Source organism: Ambystoma mexicanum, chromosome 9 (genome assembly GCF_040938575.1).
Source record: "Ambystoma mexicanum isolate Mex_15411 chromosome 9, UKY_AmexF1_1, whole genome shotgun sequence".
Taxonomy (NCBI): domain Eukaryota; kingdom Metazoa; phylum Chordata; class Amphibia; order Caudata; family Ambystomatidae; genus Ambystoma; species Ambystoma mexicanum.
In genome coordinates this window covers 482709536-482730608 of record NC_090931.1, presented here as the reverse complement: position 1 = coordinate 482730608, position 21073 = coordinate 482709536, and the positions used below count along the sequence as shown (strand labels likewise).

General features: G+C 48.7%; 1 protein-coding gene across 3 annotated transcripts in view; it reads right to left on the bottom strand.

Moving 5' to 3' along the window:
* The window catches only part of SLC13A5 (solute carrier family 13 member 5), an 856016-nt gene that overhangs the window by 457990 nt on the left and 376953 nt on the right, over positions 1–21073 (bottom strand). For all 3 annotated transcript variants that reach the window (XM_069615030.1, XM_069615028.1, XM_069615029.1), the window contains one exon: positions 4001–4137. In XM_069615030.1, coding sequence (XP_069471131.1) covers positions 4001–4137 — 137 coding nt within the window. The remainder of the gene's footprint in view (positions 1–4000; positions 4138–21073) is intronic.

Here is a 21073-nt window from a genome sequence, read left to right as displayed (position 1 = left end):
AGAAGGACAATGGTCATCCAAAGCTTTGGTGAACACCTTCCTTTATTTTTGCAGGAATTGGGGAAGAGGATAAGGCAAGGCAACACTTCCAGGGAAGCACACATCCTCCTCCTCCTCCTCCTCCTTCATATTTTCGATCCGTTTGGAAAATGTAGCTTGAAATGTTACTTGCATGTTTTGTCTGCATCCGTTAGGTCGACAATGGCATTTGTTTAAAGTCTGGGCTTTCATCAAAATAAAGATATTATGGATCAAGTTAGGTTAATAAATACAGTAGAAAACATTTTAGTGTGGAAACTACAGCATTTGGTAGCAGATGATTGGCGTGCATATTTGGTGGACAATAAGCAGTAGTTTGCAGCACAATAAATATCAGGGAGGTTTGGTAAATGGAAATGTGTGCACCAAAGCATTTGTCCCATCCCCCATTTAAGTTGACAACTTGATGTATTTATTTATATTGTTCTTGAAAAAATACATTGGGATTACATTAGTGGTTTCAAAAATTGTGTGGCCTGGGGACTGTCTTTTAGTTCTTGGGAGGTAGGGGGACAGGGGGAGGTTTAGCGCTGCCAAAAATTGGTCTTAGGCAGGTCATGCATTCATTGGGGTATTTTATTTATATATTTAAGCATTTGTGACAGCGCATCAAACCCATGAGCATCTAGGCGCTAGTTACAGTAGACTAAACAGGTACAGGTGTAAACAAAAGGTAAGGACACATGTGGAGATGGAATGACAAACATTTGAAAATGTCAATTAAAGAGGTGAGTTTTGAGCTGAAGCTGTTGTAGCAAGGTTCATCTCAAAGGTGGGGGGGGTTGTTCCAGAGTGTGGAGGCACAGACTAGGAAGCTGCCCCCGTCAACTCTCCTATGGGTCTCTTGAGGTTAAATCTCAAGGTGGCGAGTTAATGTTTGTAAGCTGTTCTTAGTGGTCGTGCTAGGGTATGCTTTTTGAGTTTTTGAACCAGGTACAGGGGGGGCTTTGTTGCTTAATTAGCGATGAGTGATGGATAAGATCAGTTGATTCTGTCTTTTACAGGATGCCAATGGGTGGCTTTTCTTGCCTCAGTGATGTGATTATGCTTCCCAATGTCTAGAGCTGCCTGCAAAGCGTTATTCTGAGTTTAAAGTTTGCACAGGTTTTTGGACTAAGTGCTGCAGACCAGTGAGTTGCAATAGTCAAGTTTTGAGCAGACAAGTGCTTGTGTAACTTTGAGTCGGTTCTGGGAGGACAAGAAGGGTTTGCTGGAGTGGAGGCAATGTGGTTCGCGTGTCATATCATGTTTAAGGAGGCATGCAGGTAGAGGCCTAGTGTTTTCACCTAGCCGCCCACTGGAATGGTGTGGCCATCGATGGTAAAGGCTTTGTAAGATTGTTGTAGTTTGGCTAGGCTAGTTGGGGAGCCGATGAGGAGAAGCTCTAGCGACTTTGTTGATGATTTTTAAGGAGGAATGGGACAGTGGCGATAGGTCGATAGTTGATTGGAATGGCAGCGTCAAGGGCCTTTTTTTGAGTAATGGTGAGATCCATGATTCTTTGAGGGCAGATAGGACTGTGCAACTGGCAAAGGAAGAGTTGTTGGCAGAGATAAGTGGCAGAAGCGGGTTGGCGCATACTTTTACAAAGGAGGCTGGGCAGGTGTCTCCCTTGCAGTGAAACGGTTTGAAGGCTTCAATAATATTCCAGAGAGAGGACACGCAGATGGGGTGGAAGTTGAAAGTGGGGATATCGCTAGGTACCTCCTCTAGACAGATGTTGGGCGGGGGTAGTGTGATGCTAGAAAGCTTGATTTTTATCTTGGCTTGTAGCAGTGCGATTTTGTTGGTAAGGGTGTCTTTCACAATGTTACACGAAGAGTTGTCTTTAATGATGGTGGAAGGTGACAATGCAGGGGTCTCCAGTTCTCTCAGGATAGCAAAGAGTTTGTGGAAGCTGGATGATTCAATGTTGATTCTGTTGTTAAAGTCCACCTCTTTGGCAGCGTGGAATTTTTGTCTGTAGAGGAGGAAGACCTTGGTCAAGTGGACTTTGTTTGCAGGTGTGGGTTCTTTGTGCCAGGCAACTTTGGCTACTCTTTTGGTTGCAGGGGTGTCTACGTTTCTGGGTATACCAGGAGTTGGTGTTTTTTTTGGCTTTCCGGGATTTGAGGGGTACCAGGAAGTCCATATTGCTGATCAGAGTGTTATACTGTTGAACCAAGGAAACTGTGTCATTGGTAGAGGAGAGGGTGTGACGCAAGGGAGGGATGACCTGGGCACTGGTCAGGTTGCGGGTGAGAGATTGGCAGGGTACCGTGATGGGTCTGTCATGGGGCGCTTTGTTTTGGATAGGAGATGGAATGGTGAAGGAGATGGCGTGGTGGTCGGACAAGGGAGATTCGATTCAATGGTGATGTAAATTTTGTGATCTAGAATCCAGTGAAGCGTGCGGCCATGTGAGTGAGTAGGGTTGCGTCTGCCAATAAACAAAAATGTATATTCATTATCCCATGTTTATGTTCAGTGTCAAAAGGAAGGGCACTCTCCTAGATGTTGCTGCCGCAAATGCTTCTATTGCTGGATCATCTATTTTTCCAACAATTGTACGCTCTCTGCATTTTCGTGCTCTCTCCCTGTACGCATTGTCTCTCTCTGTCTCTCTCGCTCTATCTCCATGTGTGCTGTCACTCACTAGCTCTCTCTCTGTGCTCTCTCTCTCTCTCTCTCTCTCTCTCTCTCTCTCTACACAAGCGCAATCGCTCTCTCTGGCAGTCTTGAATCTATCTCCTTATTCCATCTTCTCCAACTCTCACCCCTTGCTTTTTGTCTCATCCTTGCTCTCACTCACCTTCTCTCACTTGCTCACTATTTCTTGCTCATATGTCCTATTGCACATCATCGGCACCCTCTAAAACTTTGCACTATTCTCCTTGCACCTTGGTGCCTATAAATGCAAAATGTAAAGAACAGTGAATGCCAAAAGTATTGGCATTGCCAATGCTTGTTTCTAATAAGGAAGTTGCGAGTCCATACATCGCCTACGAGTTCCCAGGGAATTAGCTGAGAGTGTGCTCTATGCTGCCAGTAGTCTTGGAATGTAGCGTTCTTAACAATTTTCGGCCTATACAAAGCAATCTGGGTTCTACATTGGTTCATATAGCCTGCATATTTTCCAACAAAAATGCTTTCAGAACATTCTAAAGGTTATATTATTTATTAGTACCCAGCGAGGGGAGTGTGGAGGCCTCCAAGCCAATGAGGAGGCTTGGAACGGGGGCAATACCAGACAGTAATCCCGCCACCCGTAGCCTCATAAGGGCTGGAGGACGCCATCTTCCCCGCCGAAGAATGAGCTAAGTGGCGTCCTCCCTCCCTCCCCTCCACCACCCCATCCCCCCTTTACCTCAAATGTCCTTCCCTCGCCCTCCCACCTCTGTCCCCGTTGTGTCAACTCCCGATCTGTGACACAACGCCATGGAACTTCTCCTTTCCATGGTGGCCATTTTCTTAATTTACTTTTTTTCAATGGCCGCCATGAAAAGGGAAAACTGACTTCATTTTCCTGGCAGCCATTTTTATTTTAATTTTTTTGGTTGCGGTTTGTCTCGCAACCAAAAAATACACTACTACTACCCCGGTCTAAAGAAGAGGTGTGTTCTAATAGCAATAAGCCCCTCAACAGGGGGAGGGGGGGAATAACCGCTTCAGGTAATGCCCCGATCCCCCATTTCGCTCTGGCCTTTGACTATAGGCCCTGACGCAGTAATGCCCCTCATCTCAGGGCTTATTGCTTAATTATGCCTTATTACGGGGCTGCTGTAGTGTTCTGTTCAGGAACTATGTATGTGTAAATTGTTATATATCGTGTTGCAGCCTGCTTTTGTGCTACAAACATTCATCATAATTATCTTTTCAAAAAGTTGGGCTGTGGAAGGTGTGTTCCTTCTAACTGTGGCCATGTGGCATAGTTGGTCAACAGATACACTGGTACAATAGCGTATGGGATAGCATTTCTTACAGTGCAGGCTTCACTCCGACAATGAGCAGGACTCTCAGTGCAATGCGCTTGTGTAAATTCCAGTGTTCCACTGCAACAGCAACAATGAGACCCCCAACAAACAGCATGTTGGTATCCTTCAAGTACTGCATGCACACCTGCAAGAAACAGAAAAACTCATAAGGGACACAGTCACTGACACACAAGTTTATGGAAAAACATATCTAGACAATTCACAGATGAGGAAAATGGTATGCAGTGATTGTCAATTTAAAAACAACGAGATCATTTTTCAATGAACCCAAAACCTCTAAAAAACACACATTTTTAAAAACTATATATATGTAGTTGGGAATGGGAATAGTAGTTTTTGAGGTGGGGGAAAAGTATGCATTTTTAAAAAGGGGGAGGCTAGGAGAGGGAACCCCCAAAAACATCTAAACATTTCTTTCAGACTTTTCTGTTCGTTAAAAATGAATTTGTTATTTTGTGATTTGTTAAAATCACATTTCACTGGGCAAGGGAGTAGTTTCTTACCTGTAACTCCATTTCTCCAGCGTTGGTATCTTTCATGGATTCACATGTTGTGAACATTTCCCGTCGTCAGGCTGGGAAACCTCTGTAACTTTAACATAGCGTTTTCCTATGGAAAGCTTTGACACTTAGTGTCCTATCGACGTTTTTTTGGGTGCTTTAGGCTACACCAATAGGACGTCTGGTATAAACAGCCCCGCCCCCGCAGCTTCCCTTCAGATTTTAACCTCCAAAGTAGAGGAAACCCAAACCAAGGTTTGCCTGCAGAGGCGGCCGGCGGCCGCATGTGAATCCATGAAAGATACCAACGCTGGAGAAATGGAGTTACAGGTAAGAAACTACCCCTTCTCCAGCATTCGATCTTTCATGGATTCACATGCTGTGAATAGATTACATATCAGTATGACAACCCGGAGGTGCATGACAGGCAAATCAACCCCATGCCCCAGGCCACAGTCATTAACACAATGAACATCATCCAACAACATGCATGATAACAAAACCAAAAACAAAGTGGTGATTGCTGGAAGGTTTAGAATGAATCTTAACCACTGGCATTGCTCTGGGCACCCTCCAGACCATCGTTCTTCGCCTGCCAAGCCATTACAGAAGGGTAAAGACCATATGCTTGGCAGGCGAAGAACAGGGTCTGGAGGGTTGCCCATAGCAATGCCAGTGGTTAAGATTCATTATAAACCTTCCAGCCATCACCTCTTTGTTTTTGCTTTGTCACCCCAAGTGGGACGGGTATGCCCAGACGTGGATCCCGTGCCTGCTGGGCCTAGAGACCCAAGTTACTCCTCACTGATGAACCCCAGCAAGGGCGAAACATGTGTGGGGATGCTTGTGGTTGTAACGCTCACCTGATTCCCGCAGAGGCGCCGGTCTTGACTGGGTGAATGCCGTATCTTCAAAGGTGATGTGTAACACACGGTTGGCTCTTTGGGCTGGACCTCTGTGCACTGTATGTCTGACTCGAAGAGTAAGATGTCTGCAGATAGAAAATATGGGATTAATGAACTGGGGTTATTGGGTGCCTCTCTCCTCTTCCCTTTCTCTTCTCCTGTAGAACCCCAAAGGTTAACACCCTCACCTTAGGTAAGTGAACGCCGAGCTCTCCATCTGCCTCGGGGCAGGGTGCCGTAACCAGTTTCTTCACTGGATAAGGGTGCAGGCCTCTTCACCTCAGAGGACTGCTGTCTGTCGTTAACTGCACGAACGGTAAGTTCTGGGCACTTCAAATGTCTTAAAAGTCTTTTGTAATGATATCTCTTGTTTTGCAGGGTTCCGACGAAGGCGGATGGCGGGCTGATGAGAGTTGAGGATCGAACCCGCGTGAGGAATAGAAGCGCCTGGAAGCACGTAAGTAAGCGCTTGTAGCCTGCTTCACGATGCGCACTAACTGTCCCTTTTATCTTGCAGGTACAAGTTCGGAGCTTTAGAGAAGCTGAAGGGTGCTGGAATACCCACTGGATTCGGCGTGGGAAGGAGTAATGGCACGTGAGTAATAAAGTTGCCCAATGTCTTTAAACGCACCTTCTTTTGTCTTTCAGATGCGGGATGCAGCGCTGAAGGCCTCCGGAGCGTGCAAAGAGCTGGTAAGCTTTTGTCTTTCAGATGCCGGAATGCAGTGCGAAGACCTCCAGAGCATGCGAAGAGTAGGTAAGCCTTTGTCTTTCAGATGCCGGAATGCAGCGCGAGGCGTTGGTGACAGCCGATGGACCAGGTAAGAGATGCGCTGCCACTGAAGACCGTAGTGCTAACCTGTTCTTTCTTTGTCTTTACAGGTGCTGCTGAAGACTGGATTCCAGGATGGTAAGCCTTTGTTCCCTTAGGCCCAGGAACAGAAGCAGAAGACACGATGAGCGTTCTGCTGCAGAGAATGCAGAATAACGCAAAGCAAGATTCATCCATCGGGTGTGGTTTAAATAGCCTCCTGTAGTGCTTAGGTGTCTCCTTCCACAGCCACGCCTAAGAAAAGAGTTCCTGCTTTCCAGAAGAGTTCCAGTGTTCTGAACCTAGGGAGTGGCTCCTGCCCCACCCAACAGGAAAAGTAGTCCCAAACAGAAGAGGATCAGGGGTTCAACTGGCAGGTAAGTAAGCAGCATGGTCTGCTGCAGGTAAGTCCACCCAAGCATTATGAGCCCGGCACTTCCAGCGCTGGGACTGGGCATCTTTATGAGCCTGGTGCCACTGGCGCCAGGACAGGGTCCAAAAGGTCCCAATTGGGACTGGCTGGCACTCGGAACCGGGGTTATGGGTCTGCTTCCAAGGGAGTCGGGCAAGTCCTGATCTTTTGGAAGCAGAGATCATGACAGCACCCCCCCTCAAGGCCCCTCCCAAACCGGGCTTCTCCGGGGGTTTGGGCTTGTTAGGAAATGTTCGATGAAATCTTTTGATTAGACGAGGCGCGTGGACATATTCTGCAGGTTCCCAGGATCTTTCTTGGGGACCGTAGCCTTTCCAGTCAATCAGGTAAAATAGTTTACATTTGGAGATCTTGGAATCCAGGATGCTTTTGACTTCAAACTCGAGTTCTCCATCAACTAGAATAGGTTTTGGAGATTTAGTTAGTCGGGTTTCAGGTTGCACGGGTTTTAATAGAGAGACGTGGAAGACCGGATGTATCTTCATGTGAGGGGGCAAGTCCAACTTGACCGCTACTGGATTTACTATGGTAGTGATGGAATAGGGACCAAGGTATCTTGGGTTGAATGTGCGTGGTCCTTTTAGAGGTAGATATTTGGTGGATAACCAGACTTGATCTCCTACTTGATATTGGGGGGCTTCCTTCCGATGTTGGTCTGCTCCTTTCTTGTATTGTTCTTTAGCCCTTTGAAGGTGAGAAACGGCTTCCTTAAAGGCTTGGGTGATTGTAGAATGCAGGTGGTCTACTGCTGGTGTTCCAAGATCTTGGAGTGGATCCAACTCCGAGGTTCGAGGGTGACTACCGTATAAAAGAAAAAACGGGGTCTTCCCAGTTCCCGAGTGGACAGAGTTATTGTAGGCATATTCGGCTATCCAAAGGATATCTTTCCAAGTTTTTTCAGTTTGTTGTAGCATGCAGCGCAAATACTGTTCCAGAGTTTGATTGGTCCTCTCGGTTTGTCCGTCGGTTTGAGGGTGGTGACTGGTCGATAGTCTCACATCAATTTGAGCCGACCGACAGCAACTTCGCCAAAAATGAGAAATAAATTGACTACCTCGATCCGAAATTAGAACTGAAGGAAAACCGTGCAGTCGGACGATGTTTTCGAGAAATTCTCGGGCCAGAGTTGCTGCTGTTGGTAAGCCTTTGAGTGGAATGAAATGCGCCATCTTGGAGAATAGGTCCACGATTACTAGGATCGTATTGTATCCGGAGCATGGAGGTAGATCGGTGATGAAGTCCATAGAAAGCGTATGCCAAGGGCGAGGCGGGATGTCAATAGGGCGTAAGAGGCCGGCTGGTTTTTCCTTTTGACTCTTGTTTTGGGCGCATACTCCACAGGACATTATAAAGTCTCTGATATCTTTTTTCCAAGACGGCCACCAGAAGTAGCGCTTGATCTTTTCCGAGGTCTTGGTCATACCGGGATGTCCTTCCATTAAAAAATCGTGATAACAAGAGATTACCTTTTTCGGTAAATCTGTGCTGGGCAGGTATAACCGTTCTTGGAAATATAATAGGTTGTCCTTCACCGTAAAGTCCTTTCCCTGCAGATGCCAATTCTGTATGTCTGCTGGAGTTACCAGTAGCCTGGCTTTATCCTTAACTTCCTCTATGGATTGTGTGGCGATTACACCTAGAATTCTTTGTTCGGGAATGATAGGTACAGGTTTAGGATTGATCAAATGTTCTTCCACTCCCATCCGAGAAAGGGCATCAGCTTTACCGTTTTTTGTACCAGGTCGATAGGTAATTATGAAGTCAAACTCGGCAAAGAATAGTGCCCAACGGAGTTGCCTAGAGGATTGAGCTTTTGCGATTTTCAAATATTGCAGGTTTCGGTGATCTGTAATCACAGTAACGGTGTGTCGGGCCCCCAGAAGATAATGCCGCCAAGCCTTAAAGGCGGACTTGATAGCTAGAAGTTCCTTATCAGTAATAGTGTAATTGATTTCAGGAGGCGAGAATTTGCGGGACCAAAATGCCACGGGATGCAACTGATTGGTTACTGGGTCCTTTTGTGATAGAACTGCCCCCATGGCAAGGCTCGAAGCATCAGTTTCAACGATGTAGGGGAGTTCTGGGCGAGGATGTTTTAAGATCGGTGCAGAGATAAATCTAGTCTTCAAATTCTGGAAAGCTTGTTCCGCCTCGGTAGACCATTCAAAACGTTTGTTTTTCTTTAACAAGGCGGTGATGGGCTGGACTATTCGAGAGAATTCGGGGATAAACCTGCGGTAAAAGTTAGCGAAGCCTAACATGCTTTGAACACCTTTTACGGTGGATGGCGATGGCCATTTGAGAATTGCATTGACCTTCTTTGAATCCATACGCACTCCGCTAGGTGATAATATGAATCCAAAGAATTCAACTTCAGTCACGTTGAAAACACATTTTTCCAATTTAGCGAAAAGTTTGTGTTGACGCAATCTCTCGAGGACCATTTTCACGTGTTTCCGATGTTCAGTTTCCGATGAAGAATAAACGAGGATGTCGTCAATGTAAACAACAACACACACATCTATGAGCTCTCCGAGGACATTGTTCATAAAATATTGAAAGGCGGCCGGGGCATTGCAAAGTCCGAAGGGCATGACCTGATATTCAAATAGCCCATACTTGGTGCGGAAGGCCGTCTTCCATTCATCGCCCTCTTTTACTCGTACCAAGTGGTAGGCTCCTCTAAGATCCAGCTTTGTATATATGCATGCTTTTCTGACTTGGTCCAGGAGTTCAGGGATCAAAGGTAACGGATATCTATTCTTAACGGTGATCTGGTTCAGGGCGCGATAATCTATACAAGTTCTAAGGTCCCCTTCTTTTTTTGGAACGAAGAACAAAGCTGAGGAAGCAGGGGACTTGGAAGGACGAATAAACCCATTCGCTAGGTATTGATCCAGGTATTGTCGGAGGTGAAGATTCTCATGCTCGGTGAGGGCATAAATTCTACTACAAGGAGGAGTAGATCCAGGTATCAGGTCTATCTGGCAGTCATAAGACCTATGAGGGGGTAGAGAGTTAGCCTGATCCTTCCGGAAAACATCTTGGAATTCTAGGTATTCAGGAGGTAACTGAGGAGCCTCCGAGGAAATTGCTGCCAGTGCAACACCAGGTCGAGGGTGACAAGTAGAGACACATTCTGGAAACTGAACCGTTCTTGCTCGCCAATCGATCTGAGGATTGTGATTCTCTAACCAAGGAATTCCTAGAATAATCTGGAACTGAGGGGCCTTGATCACATCGAACACGATCTTCTCATGGTGTCCATCTTGACTTACTAGCGTCACTTCTTGGGTGGTATGCGTTACTGATCCGGAGGCTATCTCCGTACCATCCACCGTAGTAATGACGTCCTTTACAGCCTTTGGACAAAGAGTCAGATTCATCCTCAAAACCATTTCATGATCCACATAATTGCCGATGGCACCACTGTCGACGTAAGCTTCAATCGCATGTAATCGATCCGGATGTTCAGGGCTAATGAGGACCATAGGTATCACGAAATGCGAGGTCACGGAACTGGTTTTAACGCTCGGCAAGAGGACCTCTATTCTTGTCGGGCGAGGTCGTTTCCCTGCTCAGAGTTTGTGACCCTGGTAACTGCAGCTCCTACTGCCTTCTTGGCTGGTTTCACCGGACAGTCTCGAAGAAAGTGCCCCGAGTTTCCGCAATAGAGGCATAATTGCAGCTGTTTTCTCCTTTCCCGCTCCTTTTGTGTTATTGGTCCTTTCAGGCCCCCTATTTGCATGGGTTCCCCGGAGTCTACTCCTTTGGTAGGAGTTGGTGGTTTGGAAAATACTCGAGCATCAAACTTGGAACGATCGGCCTTCCTGTTCTGCAGTCTGTGGTCAATTTGAACGACTAAGTCAATATAGTCCGAACAGTCTTGCGGGGGATTCACTACTTGGGCTAACACATCTTTGAGCTCTCCACGTAGACCTCTATAAAACAGCGTACTCCTTTTGTCCTCAGGCCATCGAGTTTCCACTATCAGTCTGTTGAAAGACGCAATATAAGCCAAAAGGTCTTGATTACCCTGTCGCAATGAAAGGAGCTCATTGTCCAAGGCCTGCCCCTGTGAATGTCTTGCAAACAGTTTTTCCATACTGAGCTGAAAAGCTTGAAAATCATGGAGAACCGGATCATCTTGATTAACTAGAGGGATCGACCAGTCTGCCGCATTGCCACTAAGGTACGAAAGCACGAAAACTACCTTAGCTTGATCAGTTGGAAAGGCTGCTGGCCGGCATAAGAAGTGCAACCGGCACTGATTAATAAATACTGCAAACCTCTTTGGGTCACCAGAAAATCGTTCGGGCGGAGCCAGAGGTACATTCCCAGGTAGGTTGATCTGCACTGGGTTCGTAGAGGATGTTGAAGGAAGATTTGCCCCTGATGCGGGTAACGGAGTTTGTCCGGCTTGTGACTGTAGCAATTGTCTAGCGAGATCGTCTGTTCGCTCCTTGGAAATAATCAGTTCCCTTCTTAGAGCATTCGTTTCCTGACGGGCTGCATGCACTTCTGCTCTTAGTTCCCCAAGTAACTGGGCTAGCTGGTCGGTATCCGAGGTTTCCATAGCGCCTGGGTGGGAGTTTTGCGATAGGCTTTGCGTTCTGTAACGCTCACCTGATTCCCGCAGAGGCGCCGGTCTTGACTGGGTGAATGCCGTATCTTCAAAGGTGATGTGTAACACACGGTTGGCTCTTTGGGCTGGACCTCTGTGCACTGTATGTCTGACTCGAAGAATAAGATGTCTGCAGATAGAAAATATGGGATTAATGAACTAGGGTTATTGGGTGCCTCTCTCCTCTTCCCTTTCCCTTCTCCTGTAGAACCCCAAAGGTTAACACCCTCACCTTAGGTAAGTGAACGCTGAGCTCTCCATCTGCCTCGGGGCAGGGTGCCGTAACCAGTTTCTTCACTGGATAAGGGTGCAGGCCTCTTCACCTCAGAGGACTGCTGTCCGTCGTTAACTGCACGAACGGTAAATTCTGGGCACTTCAAATGTCTTAAAAGTCTTTTGTAATGATATCTCTTGTTTTGCAGGGTTCCGGCGAAGGCGGATGGCGGGCTGATGAGAGTTGAGGATCGAACCCGCGTGAGGAATAGAAGCGCCTGGAAGCACGTAAGTAAGCGCTTGTAGCCTGCTTCACGATGCGCACTAACTGTCCCTTTTATCTTGCAGGTACAAGTTCGGAGCTTTAGAGAAGCTGAAGGGTGCTGGAATACCCACTGGATTCGGCGTGGGAAGGAGTAATGGCACGTGAGTAATAAAGTTGCCCAATGTCTTTAAACGCACCTTCTTTTGTCTTTCAGATGCGGGATGCAGCGCCGAAGGCCTCCGGAGCGTGCGAAGAGCTGGTAAGCTTTTGTCTTTCAGATGCCGGAATGCAGTGCGAAGACCTCCGGAGCATGCGAAGAGTAGGTAAGCCTTTGTCTTTCAGATGCCGGAATGCAGCGCGAGGCGTTGGTGACAGCCGATGGACCAGGTAAGAGATGCGCTGCCACTGAAGACCGTAGTGCTAACCTGTTCTTTCTTTGTCTTTACAGGTGCTGCTGAAGACTGGATTCCAGGATGGTAAGCCTTTGTTCCCTTAGGCCCAGGATCAGAAGCAGAAGACACGATGAGCGTTCTGCTGCAGAGAATGCAGAATAACGCAAAGCAAGATTCATCCATCGGGTGTGGTTTAAATAGCCTCCTGTAGTGCTTAGGTGTCTCCTTCCACAGCCACGCCTAAGAAAAGAGTTCCTGCTTTCCAGAAGAGTTCCAGTGTTCTGAAACTAGGGAGTGGCTCCTGCCCCACCCAACAGGAAAAGTAGTCCCAAACAGAAGAGGATCAGGGGTTCAACTGGCAGGTAAGTAAGCAGCATGGTCTGCTGCAGGTAAGTCCACCCAAGCATTATGAGCCCGGCGCTTCCAGCGCTGGGACTGGGCATCTTTATGAGCCTGGTGCCACTGGCGCCAGGACAGGGTCCAAAAGGTCCCAATTGGGACTGGCTGGCACTCGGAACCGGGGTTATGGGTCTGCTTCCAAGGGAGTCGGGCAAGTCCTGATCTTTTGGAAGCAGAGATCATGACAGTGGTCTCATGCAGAAGGGATGTGACCTAGCAGTTCGGGCTGCACTGCACCTTTTGGGTTGGGGCCAAGCCTGATTTGCATATGGTCTTTCCCCTTCTGCAATGGCTTGGCAGGCGAAGAACGGTGGTCTGGAGGGTTGCCCAGAGCAATGGCCCATAGAGTGGGCCTTAGGAGTGTCCCTCAAAGGCATGCCAGCCTTCCCGTGGCAAAAGGAAATTGTAGAGGAGACCCAACGGGAAAGTCCTTGCTTGGAAATTGTCTGCCCCTTGTTGGAGAGGCCGAAAGCCACAAACAGCTGTCTCGACTTCCTGAAAACTTGAGTACGGTTGAGATAAAACTTCAATGCCCTCTCGAAGTCCAGGGAATGTAGCGCTCTTTCCGCCGGAGTGGTAGCCTTAGTGAAGAAAGTGGGCAAGGCAATAGTAGAGTTTTTGTGAAACTCCGACGGAACTTTAGGGATAAAGTGAGGATTAGTAGACTGGAGAACTTTGTCCCTCATGAATCGCAGATACGGCGGGTCAATGACCAGAGCCTGAAGTTCCGACATCCTCCTGGCAGAAGTAATAGCCACCAGAAAAGCGACTTTCCACAAGAGAAACTTCAACGATGCCGTTGACAGAGATTCAAACTGCGGCATCATGAGAGCAGAGAGTATCACATTGAGACTCCATACCGGAGCAAACCTCTTCTCTGAGGGAAATGTCGTAAAAAGTCCTTTGAGGAAACGCTTGACCAACCGGTCACTGAACAGAGGAGTAGAGTTGCGCTGTCTCATGAACCTAGAGATGGCAGCCTAATGCACCTTGATCGACGACAACGCCAGGCCCCCCTTCGCCAGTAGCAGAAGATACTGGAGAATCTGGGCTGGTGACACCTGCAAAGGCTGTACACCCGGCTGCTCCTGGCACCAGGCACAGAACCTGGACCATTTTCTACTATAAGAGACATTGGTAGATGGTGCCCTTGCCGCCACCAGGATCCGATGACAATCCTGTGGGATTCCTAGATGTCCAAACTCGGAGTGGTCAGGAGCCACGCTGCCAGGCTGAGTGATGCCGGGTCGTGATGCTACACCTTTCTGTCATCCTGCGATAGCAGACCCGTCTCGGACCCCAGATGAAGTGGTTCGTCCGCCGCAAGGTGAAGGAGATCCGAGAACCAAGTCTGCCTGGGCCAGACAGGGGCCAACAGGAACACTATGCACTGGTACTTGTTCAGCAACTGGATCGTTCTCCGAATCAGGGGAAAGGGAGGAAACACGTATGCAAACAGGCCCGTCCGCAGAAACGAGAAGACATCCCCCTTCAATTCCGGATGAGCCGCCCTGCTGGCAAAGAGAGGGCACAACCTGTTGTCCGGCGTGGCGAACAAGTCCAGCGGGGGAGACACCATTTCTTGAATATCCTTGGCAGTTGCGCCTCCTTCAGCTTCCATTCGTACAACTGACCCGCGTCTCTGCTGAGAGTATCCGCTGCACATTCTGAACACCTGGTAAATGGAATGCAGTGATCTGAATCCTGTGAGCAATGGCCCAATGCCAGACCACCTGAGCCTCTCGAGACAGAGGCCGGGAGTGTGTGCCACCTTACTTGCACAGATAAAACATTGTGGTGGCGTTGTCTGTCAAAATACGAACCACTGCACCCTGCATGAGAGGTAGAAAAGACTTCAGAGCCCAATGCACCGCCCTCAACTCCAACACGACGTGCAACAACGCTTCTTGTAGGGACCATAGGCACTGAACCTGAAATTGTACGAGGTGCGCCCCCAACCCACCTGGAAGAGTCCGTCACTATCATGAACTGAAAGTCTTACTCCACCAGGGGCATGCCCCGCACGTGGTTCTCCGAGCACGTCCACCACCTCAGGGCCTCCACCAGAACCCGAGAGATGACCACCTTGTCCGACCGTCGACCCCGACTCTGCGACCACCTGGATGCTAGAAACGATGCACTGGCCTCATGAACAGTCGACAATTGGGGATGAGCGGAATGCAGGATGCCATAGACCCGAGAAGAGACATGTAACTCCTGACCGAGACCTTAGTTCCCAGGCCCCACTCGCCACTCTTTCGAAGGACGGCTGCACTAGATTTCTCTGGCGAAGTTGATGGCAAAGCCCAGCCGCAGTAACAGGAGCATTGAAACCTGGAGAGATGGAAGTCCTTTGTGGAGATGTTCCCCTGATCAACCAGTCATCCAGGTACGGATACACATGATGCCCCTCCCTGTGGAGGAAAGCAGCCGCCGGAGCCAGGCACTTGGTGAATGTCCTTGGAGCCGACTTGAGCCCAAAAAGGAGCACCCAAAACTGGAAATGCTTGTCGCCGACCACAAAGCGCAGGCACTTGCAATGTTTTTGCAGCATCGGGATGTGGAAGTAAGCATCCTCGAGATCCAACGACACCAAGAACTCCCCCAGTTGCACCGAGCGAATGATGTCCTGTAACTTGAGCATCTTGAACTTCAGGCATTGCAGATTCTTGTTCAACGGCCAAAGGTCGAGGATAGGGCACTACTTTCCATTTGGCTTTTTGATTACAAAATACCGGGAGTACACCCCCTGACCTTGTTCCGATGCCGGGACTGGTTCTATTGCTTCTTTCTCCAATATTACACACACCTCTTGCCGCAAGACTTCGAGATGCGGCTGCACCACCTTCACTCCAAGACGCTGAAACTCCAACAAGTGGCGATGTTGCACTGCATCCACCACCCAACGGTCCGTCATAATTAAACACCACTCATCAACGTGTTGCGCCACTCTGCCCCCTAGATGAGTGCCGATATGGCAGTCAGGTGGCTGGACCCCTCTTCCACTACACCTAATAGTCCCTGTTCTTCTGTGTGGACTGGAACGAAGGCCGGAACCCTTGGGATGAATAACTGGGGCGACAGTAACCCTTGTCAGGGAAGTAGCAAAACTGGCATTTCCAGAGGCCCCCCAAAATGGCTGAAAAGGGTGAAAAGAACAGCCACTCTGCAGCGTACGCAAGGACCTTGCTGTATCAGATTCCTCCTTCCCCTTCAATGCCTCGTCAATTTTTTCGCCAAACAGCTGCTCACCTTCACATGGCAGGTTGAACACTTTATGTCAGACCTCTGGTCGAAAGTCAGTGCACGCAGCCATGCCTGCCTCCGGAGAACAACTCCATTGTTGATTTGTTTGAATCCAGATTTTGCCAGGTCCACTGCAATGTTAATGCTGTGGTTGGAGGCTCACCCCCCCCCCCCGAACTTGCAGCATAGCCTCCTTTCGTTATTGCTCAGGGAGATGATCCAAGAGTGGAGCCAATCGGTGCCACATCTCACTGTCATAGGGGGCCATAATGGCCAAGAACTTGGCACTCTTGTCAGTCGTAGCGCCCATTGTAAGCACCTTCTTGCCAAACGCATCCTGCTTCTGGCCTTCACTGTCCGGGGGTGTAGTACACTTGTGCTGACTTCTTGCCTTCCGACGAGTCGCCGCTTACAACACCGACTCCGGCGTGGGTTGCGACGTGAGGCATTTGGGGGAAGATTCTGGTGATTTAAACTTCTTCTTCAGGTGGTCCAAAATGGGGACGGAGAAGACCGCCTTCCTTTGCTTCCCCCTGTGATCAAAGAGAAAACAATGTTTTCTCTCTTCTTCTGGAGTTGACATCATCTGGTGGAGAGGGCTGAGCTGAGCTACTAGGAGGATCCACTTCAGGGTCCGTGTCCCAGGTATCTGCCCTCCTGGGCGACGAGGACACTGTCGACAGCGTCTCCCAAAGAACACTATCAGGATACAAATCCACCAGTTTCCCTTCCTCCGGATCAGTGGCGGCTGGTGCCTTTGAAAGCTGGTGGGGCGTACATTTCCCAGGAGAAATTTTTCAGTGAGCGCGCGCCGCCTGAGCCCACACCACCCAAGGCGGAATCTGGGGGGCACCCCCGCAAACATTTTGTGAAAATTACCTCCAAAATGTGCAATTTACTGTTTAGAAATCCCACCGAAACATGACAAAAAGCATTAGATTTTACATACTAACGGTGGTACATTATTCTTACGTGTGCTGCCATTAACTGGTGTCCATGTGGGCAGAAATGATAGCACGAAGCTAGCATCAGTGTTAACCCTTTGCGTCAATCGCATAGTGCTAACAACCCTACCTTACAGGCAGCAGTGTCAAACGTAAAAATACAGGAGTGTGAGGACGGGTGGATGAACGAATGAGAATGAGCAGTGGGGAGAGGTCCGGCAGGGGACAAGGCGAGAGCACAGAACAGAGGAAAGAGACACAGGGGAAGAGGAGAAAAGAGAAATAAAAAGAAGGTGAGAGCAGAAACTACAGATAACTCACAGGTAATGAGAGATGGAAAGTAGGCAGAGACAATGAGACAGGGGGCCTATGGAGAGAGAGAGAAGATGAGAGAATAAAGGGGAAGCACATGTAAAGAGAGAAAGAGAGAATACATGAGGCTTAGAGTCTGTCTTGGGAGCCGAGAGAGGGGCTAAAATGTCTATTTTTGTTGACACTCCCTTCAGTTCTTGTTTAGGGTCAATTATTAAAAGTAGTGTGTAGTGCTGCTCTGCAGATACACAGAATACCTCTAATTTGAGAGTCCAGGAGGAAGCTGCAGAGCCCTGCCTACACCCGGTGTAGCCGCGCTCAATGTTCTCCCTCCTTCTTTTTGCAAGACCATAAATGAGGGTTGCAAGGGACTCAAACAGCAGCAATGAGATCCACGTGCTACTGAACACAAACGCATGTCCTTCTTGGCACTCAACTAACAGATGTCATCATTAACTAACAATAATCGTATGGACGTTGAACGGATGGAATGCTAAATTGAACACAGCGAATTCTGCAGCAAGTGCATTGTCCTCGTGGATTGCAAGGGCATTGTCCCACCAGGAGATCCAAACTGTAGCCTGCACATTGGTTGCACACCAATATTTCCACGGCAGTCTCATAAACCCGGTCATGCAGGTAAGAAAACGAGCTAGTCACACCCTGCAACGGGGTGCTCTCGAGTTATCAAGCCAGGATTCAAACATGACTTATAACATACTACACACAGATTTCGGCGAAACCCACTGTGCTATCATCCCAGTATTCTAATGTTTGTTATGCAGGTGATAGGGGCCGATTTCTGGAGAAGGTAGATTAGTCCGCTGAGCTATTTTGTGACGATTGGATTCAATCCCCATTCGAGGGTCATCTTCGATGCAGACCTGTCCCTCGACAAACATAATTGCAAAAACAGTCAACCTGCTATGGCCTGAATCTCCAGTGCAAGATGCTGCCTGCTACTGCTCAGCCACAGGATTGCCCTGCTGGTCTCCGTGTATGTGGTACTCTGTACAGAAATTTGAACACATTGCTGTTTTATTTATTACTTATGGTACGGTCATGTGCTTTTTTGCCAGCCACTGACCTTCACATCCCGCTTGCTGCTACCAGCCCTGCAAGTCCCATGTGCTGCATTTTACGTGATTCCTCCACCACATTCCTGGCTCTCTAGTGCGGCAAGGGTCCCCCAGGGACCCCCACTCTGTACAGCCCTGATGTGATGGGTGCTGCAGCTTTACCAACAGCACCTCCGCCCACCACAGCTTCCCCCTCAGATGCGCTATTAACAACGTACCTAAAGAAATGGGCCTACTACGCACGTTTTCAATTGTTCTTTTTTACTTAAAGCTAATCAGTGTCAGTGTTCAAGATATATTTATCCGGGATAGAGGACGCACATCTTTAATAGTACCTTAATATTTAGAAGCATAAAATAGCATTCTTTATAATGTATGTGATTTGTGAGCATCTATTCTCCACCAGAAATGTTGTTTGTAGATGTGGGGACGCGTGATGTGGTGGGGGTTCTGTGTGAGTCTGAATGGGAATGCATGTGCTCATGTACAAGAAGGGTGAATGAATGCGTGTGTCGTGGAGGTGGAGGTCGCTTGTGTAGCGGCTCTCGTCTAAACACCCACAGTCATTTAAGTCAGAAATTATATCAAAACCGTGCACTTAAAGAAATCCCTTCTTCCCATTCCATGACATAACCTCGCCGGTTCGGTATCCCTCCTGATGACTACCCTTTACAGCGCAGCCCCCTGTTCCACTCACACACCCCCTCTCAGCATTGCACCATGTTCCACACTGCCCCCCTTCCCCCCTTTGCAGGGCATGCGCATCTGGGGTTCGCTGGTGGATGGACACCGTGCTGTCTTCTTCACAAACAAACGCGTAATCCCATAATATGCGATTATTTATTTTTTCTGTGGGATAACTTTATTGCCTATGCCTTTGACCTGCAGTTTATGCACTGCCTTCGGCAGCAGGTGAATTAACACATTGAATGAACAAAAAAGATTAAGTTGTGAGTTTAAAAGGACCCACTACCTGGGACGCACGTGCACCAAGGTAGCGGCGGGGGCCGCCTCGGCCTTTCTTTACCCACGGTCTGTGGCTCAAGGGCCTTGGGCCATGGACCGTAATAAAGCAAGGCCCAAGTGGGCCCCTCCGCTACGCTACCTTGGTCCACGTGTGTCCCAGGTAGCGGGCCAGGGGAGTCGGGACACAAGGCCCCAAGTTGCCCACACGGCCCAAAAGTCAGCACTGAAAGACGTGTAGGCCCTGGCCTACACGTCTTTCAGTGCTGACTGTAGGGGCTGTGTTACATGCCCCTACAGCCACTGGTTACTTACTGCGTCCGACGGCAAGCTCGAATCGGCGATGGTGCAGGCACCCCCATCTCTTCTGGTCTGGGCAGAGCAGGGCAGCAGGTCCTCTCGTCGACTGTCAGCACCAAAAGAATCAGAGAAGTGTGAAGGTGGCGCAGGTGCACGCACACACCCTGCGCCACCACCTGCATAGATACAGTAATGTCATTGGCTGTTTAGCAGACATGCCAACATTGTGGAGCCCCTGAGAGGGAGATTTCACAACAGAAATCGGGAGAATGCAGTTTTCCCATAAGATTGCATTGGGGTTGTAATGACTTTAGGCGGGAGACAGTTAAAAATAGCAGTATTTTTAACTGAAAAATCGGGAGTCTCCCGCCTAAATCGGGAGGGTTGGCATGTATGGTTTAGCAGCCAATGCAAGGGTAGTCATTGGCTGGCAAACAGCCAATGACATTATTGTAGCAGAGCTATGCAGGGGGAGAGAATCTTCAGTGCGCCGTTTGTGCACATTTGATACTGGCGGGGCCACCCCTCAAGCGCCCCGCCAGCCTTCTAATTAAAGGGCGCACGTAGAGTGTGTGGAGCTACAAGCTCCACGCACTCTGCTATAGTGAAAATTAGAGTAAAATGGGACGCGCCCCGCTGTAGCAGCCGGGCCGACGCCCATAGGACTTCGATGGAAGACAAGATGTATTGTTGGCAAATGCAAGAAGATTGAAGAGATAAGTTCTGAATCTTTATGCTGCTTCTGCTCTGCTTTCTCTGCTCTACTTTATGGGGTGGGTGGCGGCCCCCAGCCCTATGATAGCAGCCGCCACTGCTCCGGATGTCCTCTGGGAAGGCTGAATCCAACTGGCGACGGCAACGGCGGCCGAACTGGAGGCGACTTCCTTGGGAAACTCGGCCGAGGGGTATCCACCCCCTCCTTGGGTCAGGGCACCACGGTCACCATCTGCTCCACAGGAGCCTCCGGGCTCTGAGCCACAGGAAGCATCACATCAAATTGACCCAGCAGCGACTGTAGCGTTATTGGCACCTGAATGGACAGCATAGAGTGTGGATTCACCAATGGATACTGGGGCAGGACAGCCCCAACTCCCTCCGACGCAGACGGCTGTGCCGGCTGCAGTTCCAACGCAGACGGAACGAACAACGGCCCATGTGACAAAACCTCTTCTTCTGGGTCGCTTAATTCAGTTGAGTCCCCCTCCTCCTCACCTGTTTCTTCTGATGATGATAGAGTTGTTTCTTGCCCTTCTTTCTCAGGTCAGATTGTTTTTTCTTGAAGAGATGCGACCTTCCTCGGATGGAAGACACTATGCCGCTGTACTGTAAATGGCAGGCAAAGGACTCCCTCCCAAGAACGTCAGAAAAGAGGAAAAAGCCAATGGCTAAAAAACCTCTTGAAGAAATGGTCTTGCAAAGTTGTTCGTAGAATTTTCTTGAAGAAATAGTCTTGCAAAGTTGCAAAGTTGTTTGTAGAATAGACGCTCTTGAATGGAGAGTGTCAAGTCGGAGAAGGTTCTGTTGGACTGAATAGTCTATGAGTAGGTGGGTAGGCAATCCGAATATACCATCAGCAATGGTTGTAGGAAGAAGAGGACTACAAACAAAATTCTCCGTGTTTTGGTAGAGCAAGAGCACCGGCAAAATAGAACAGAGGTAGCTGCAGCATTTCTC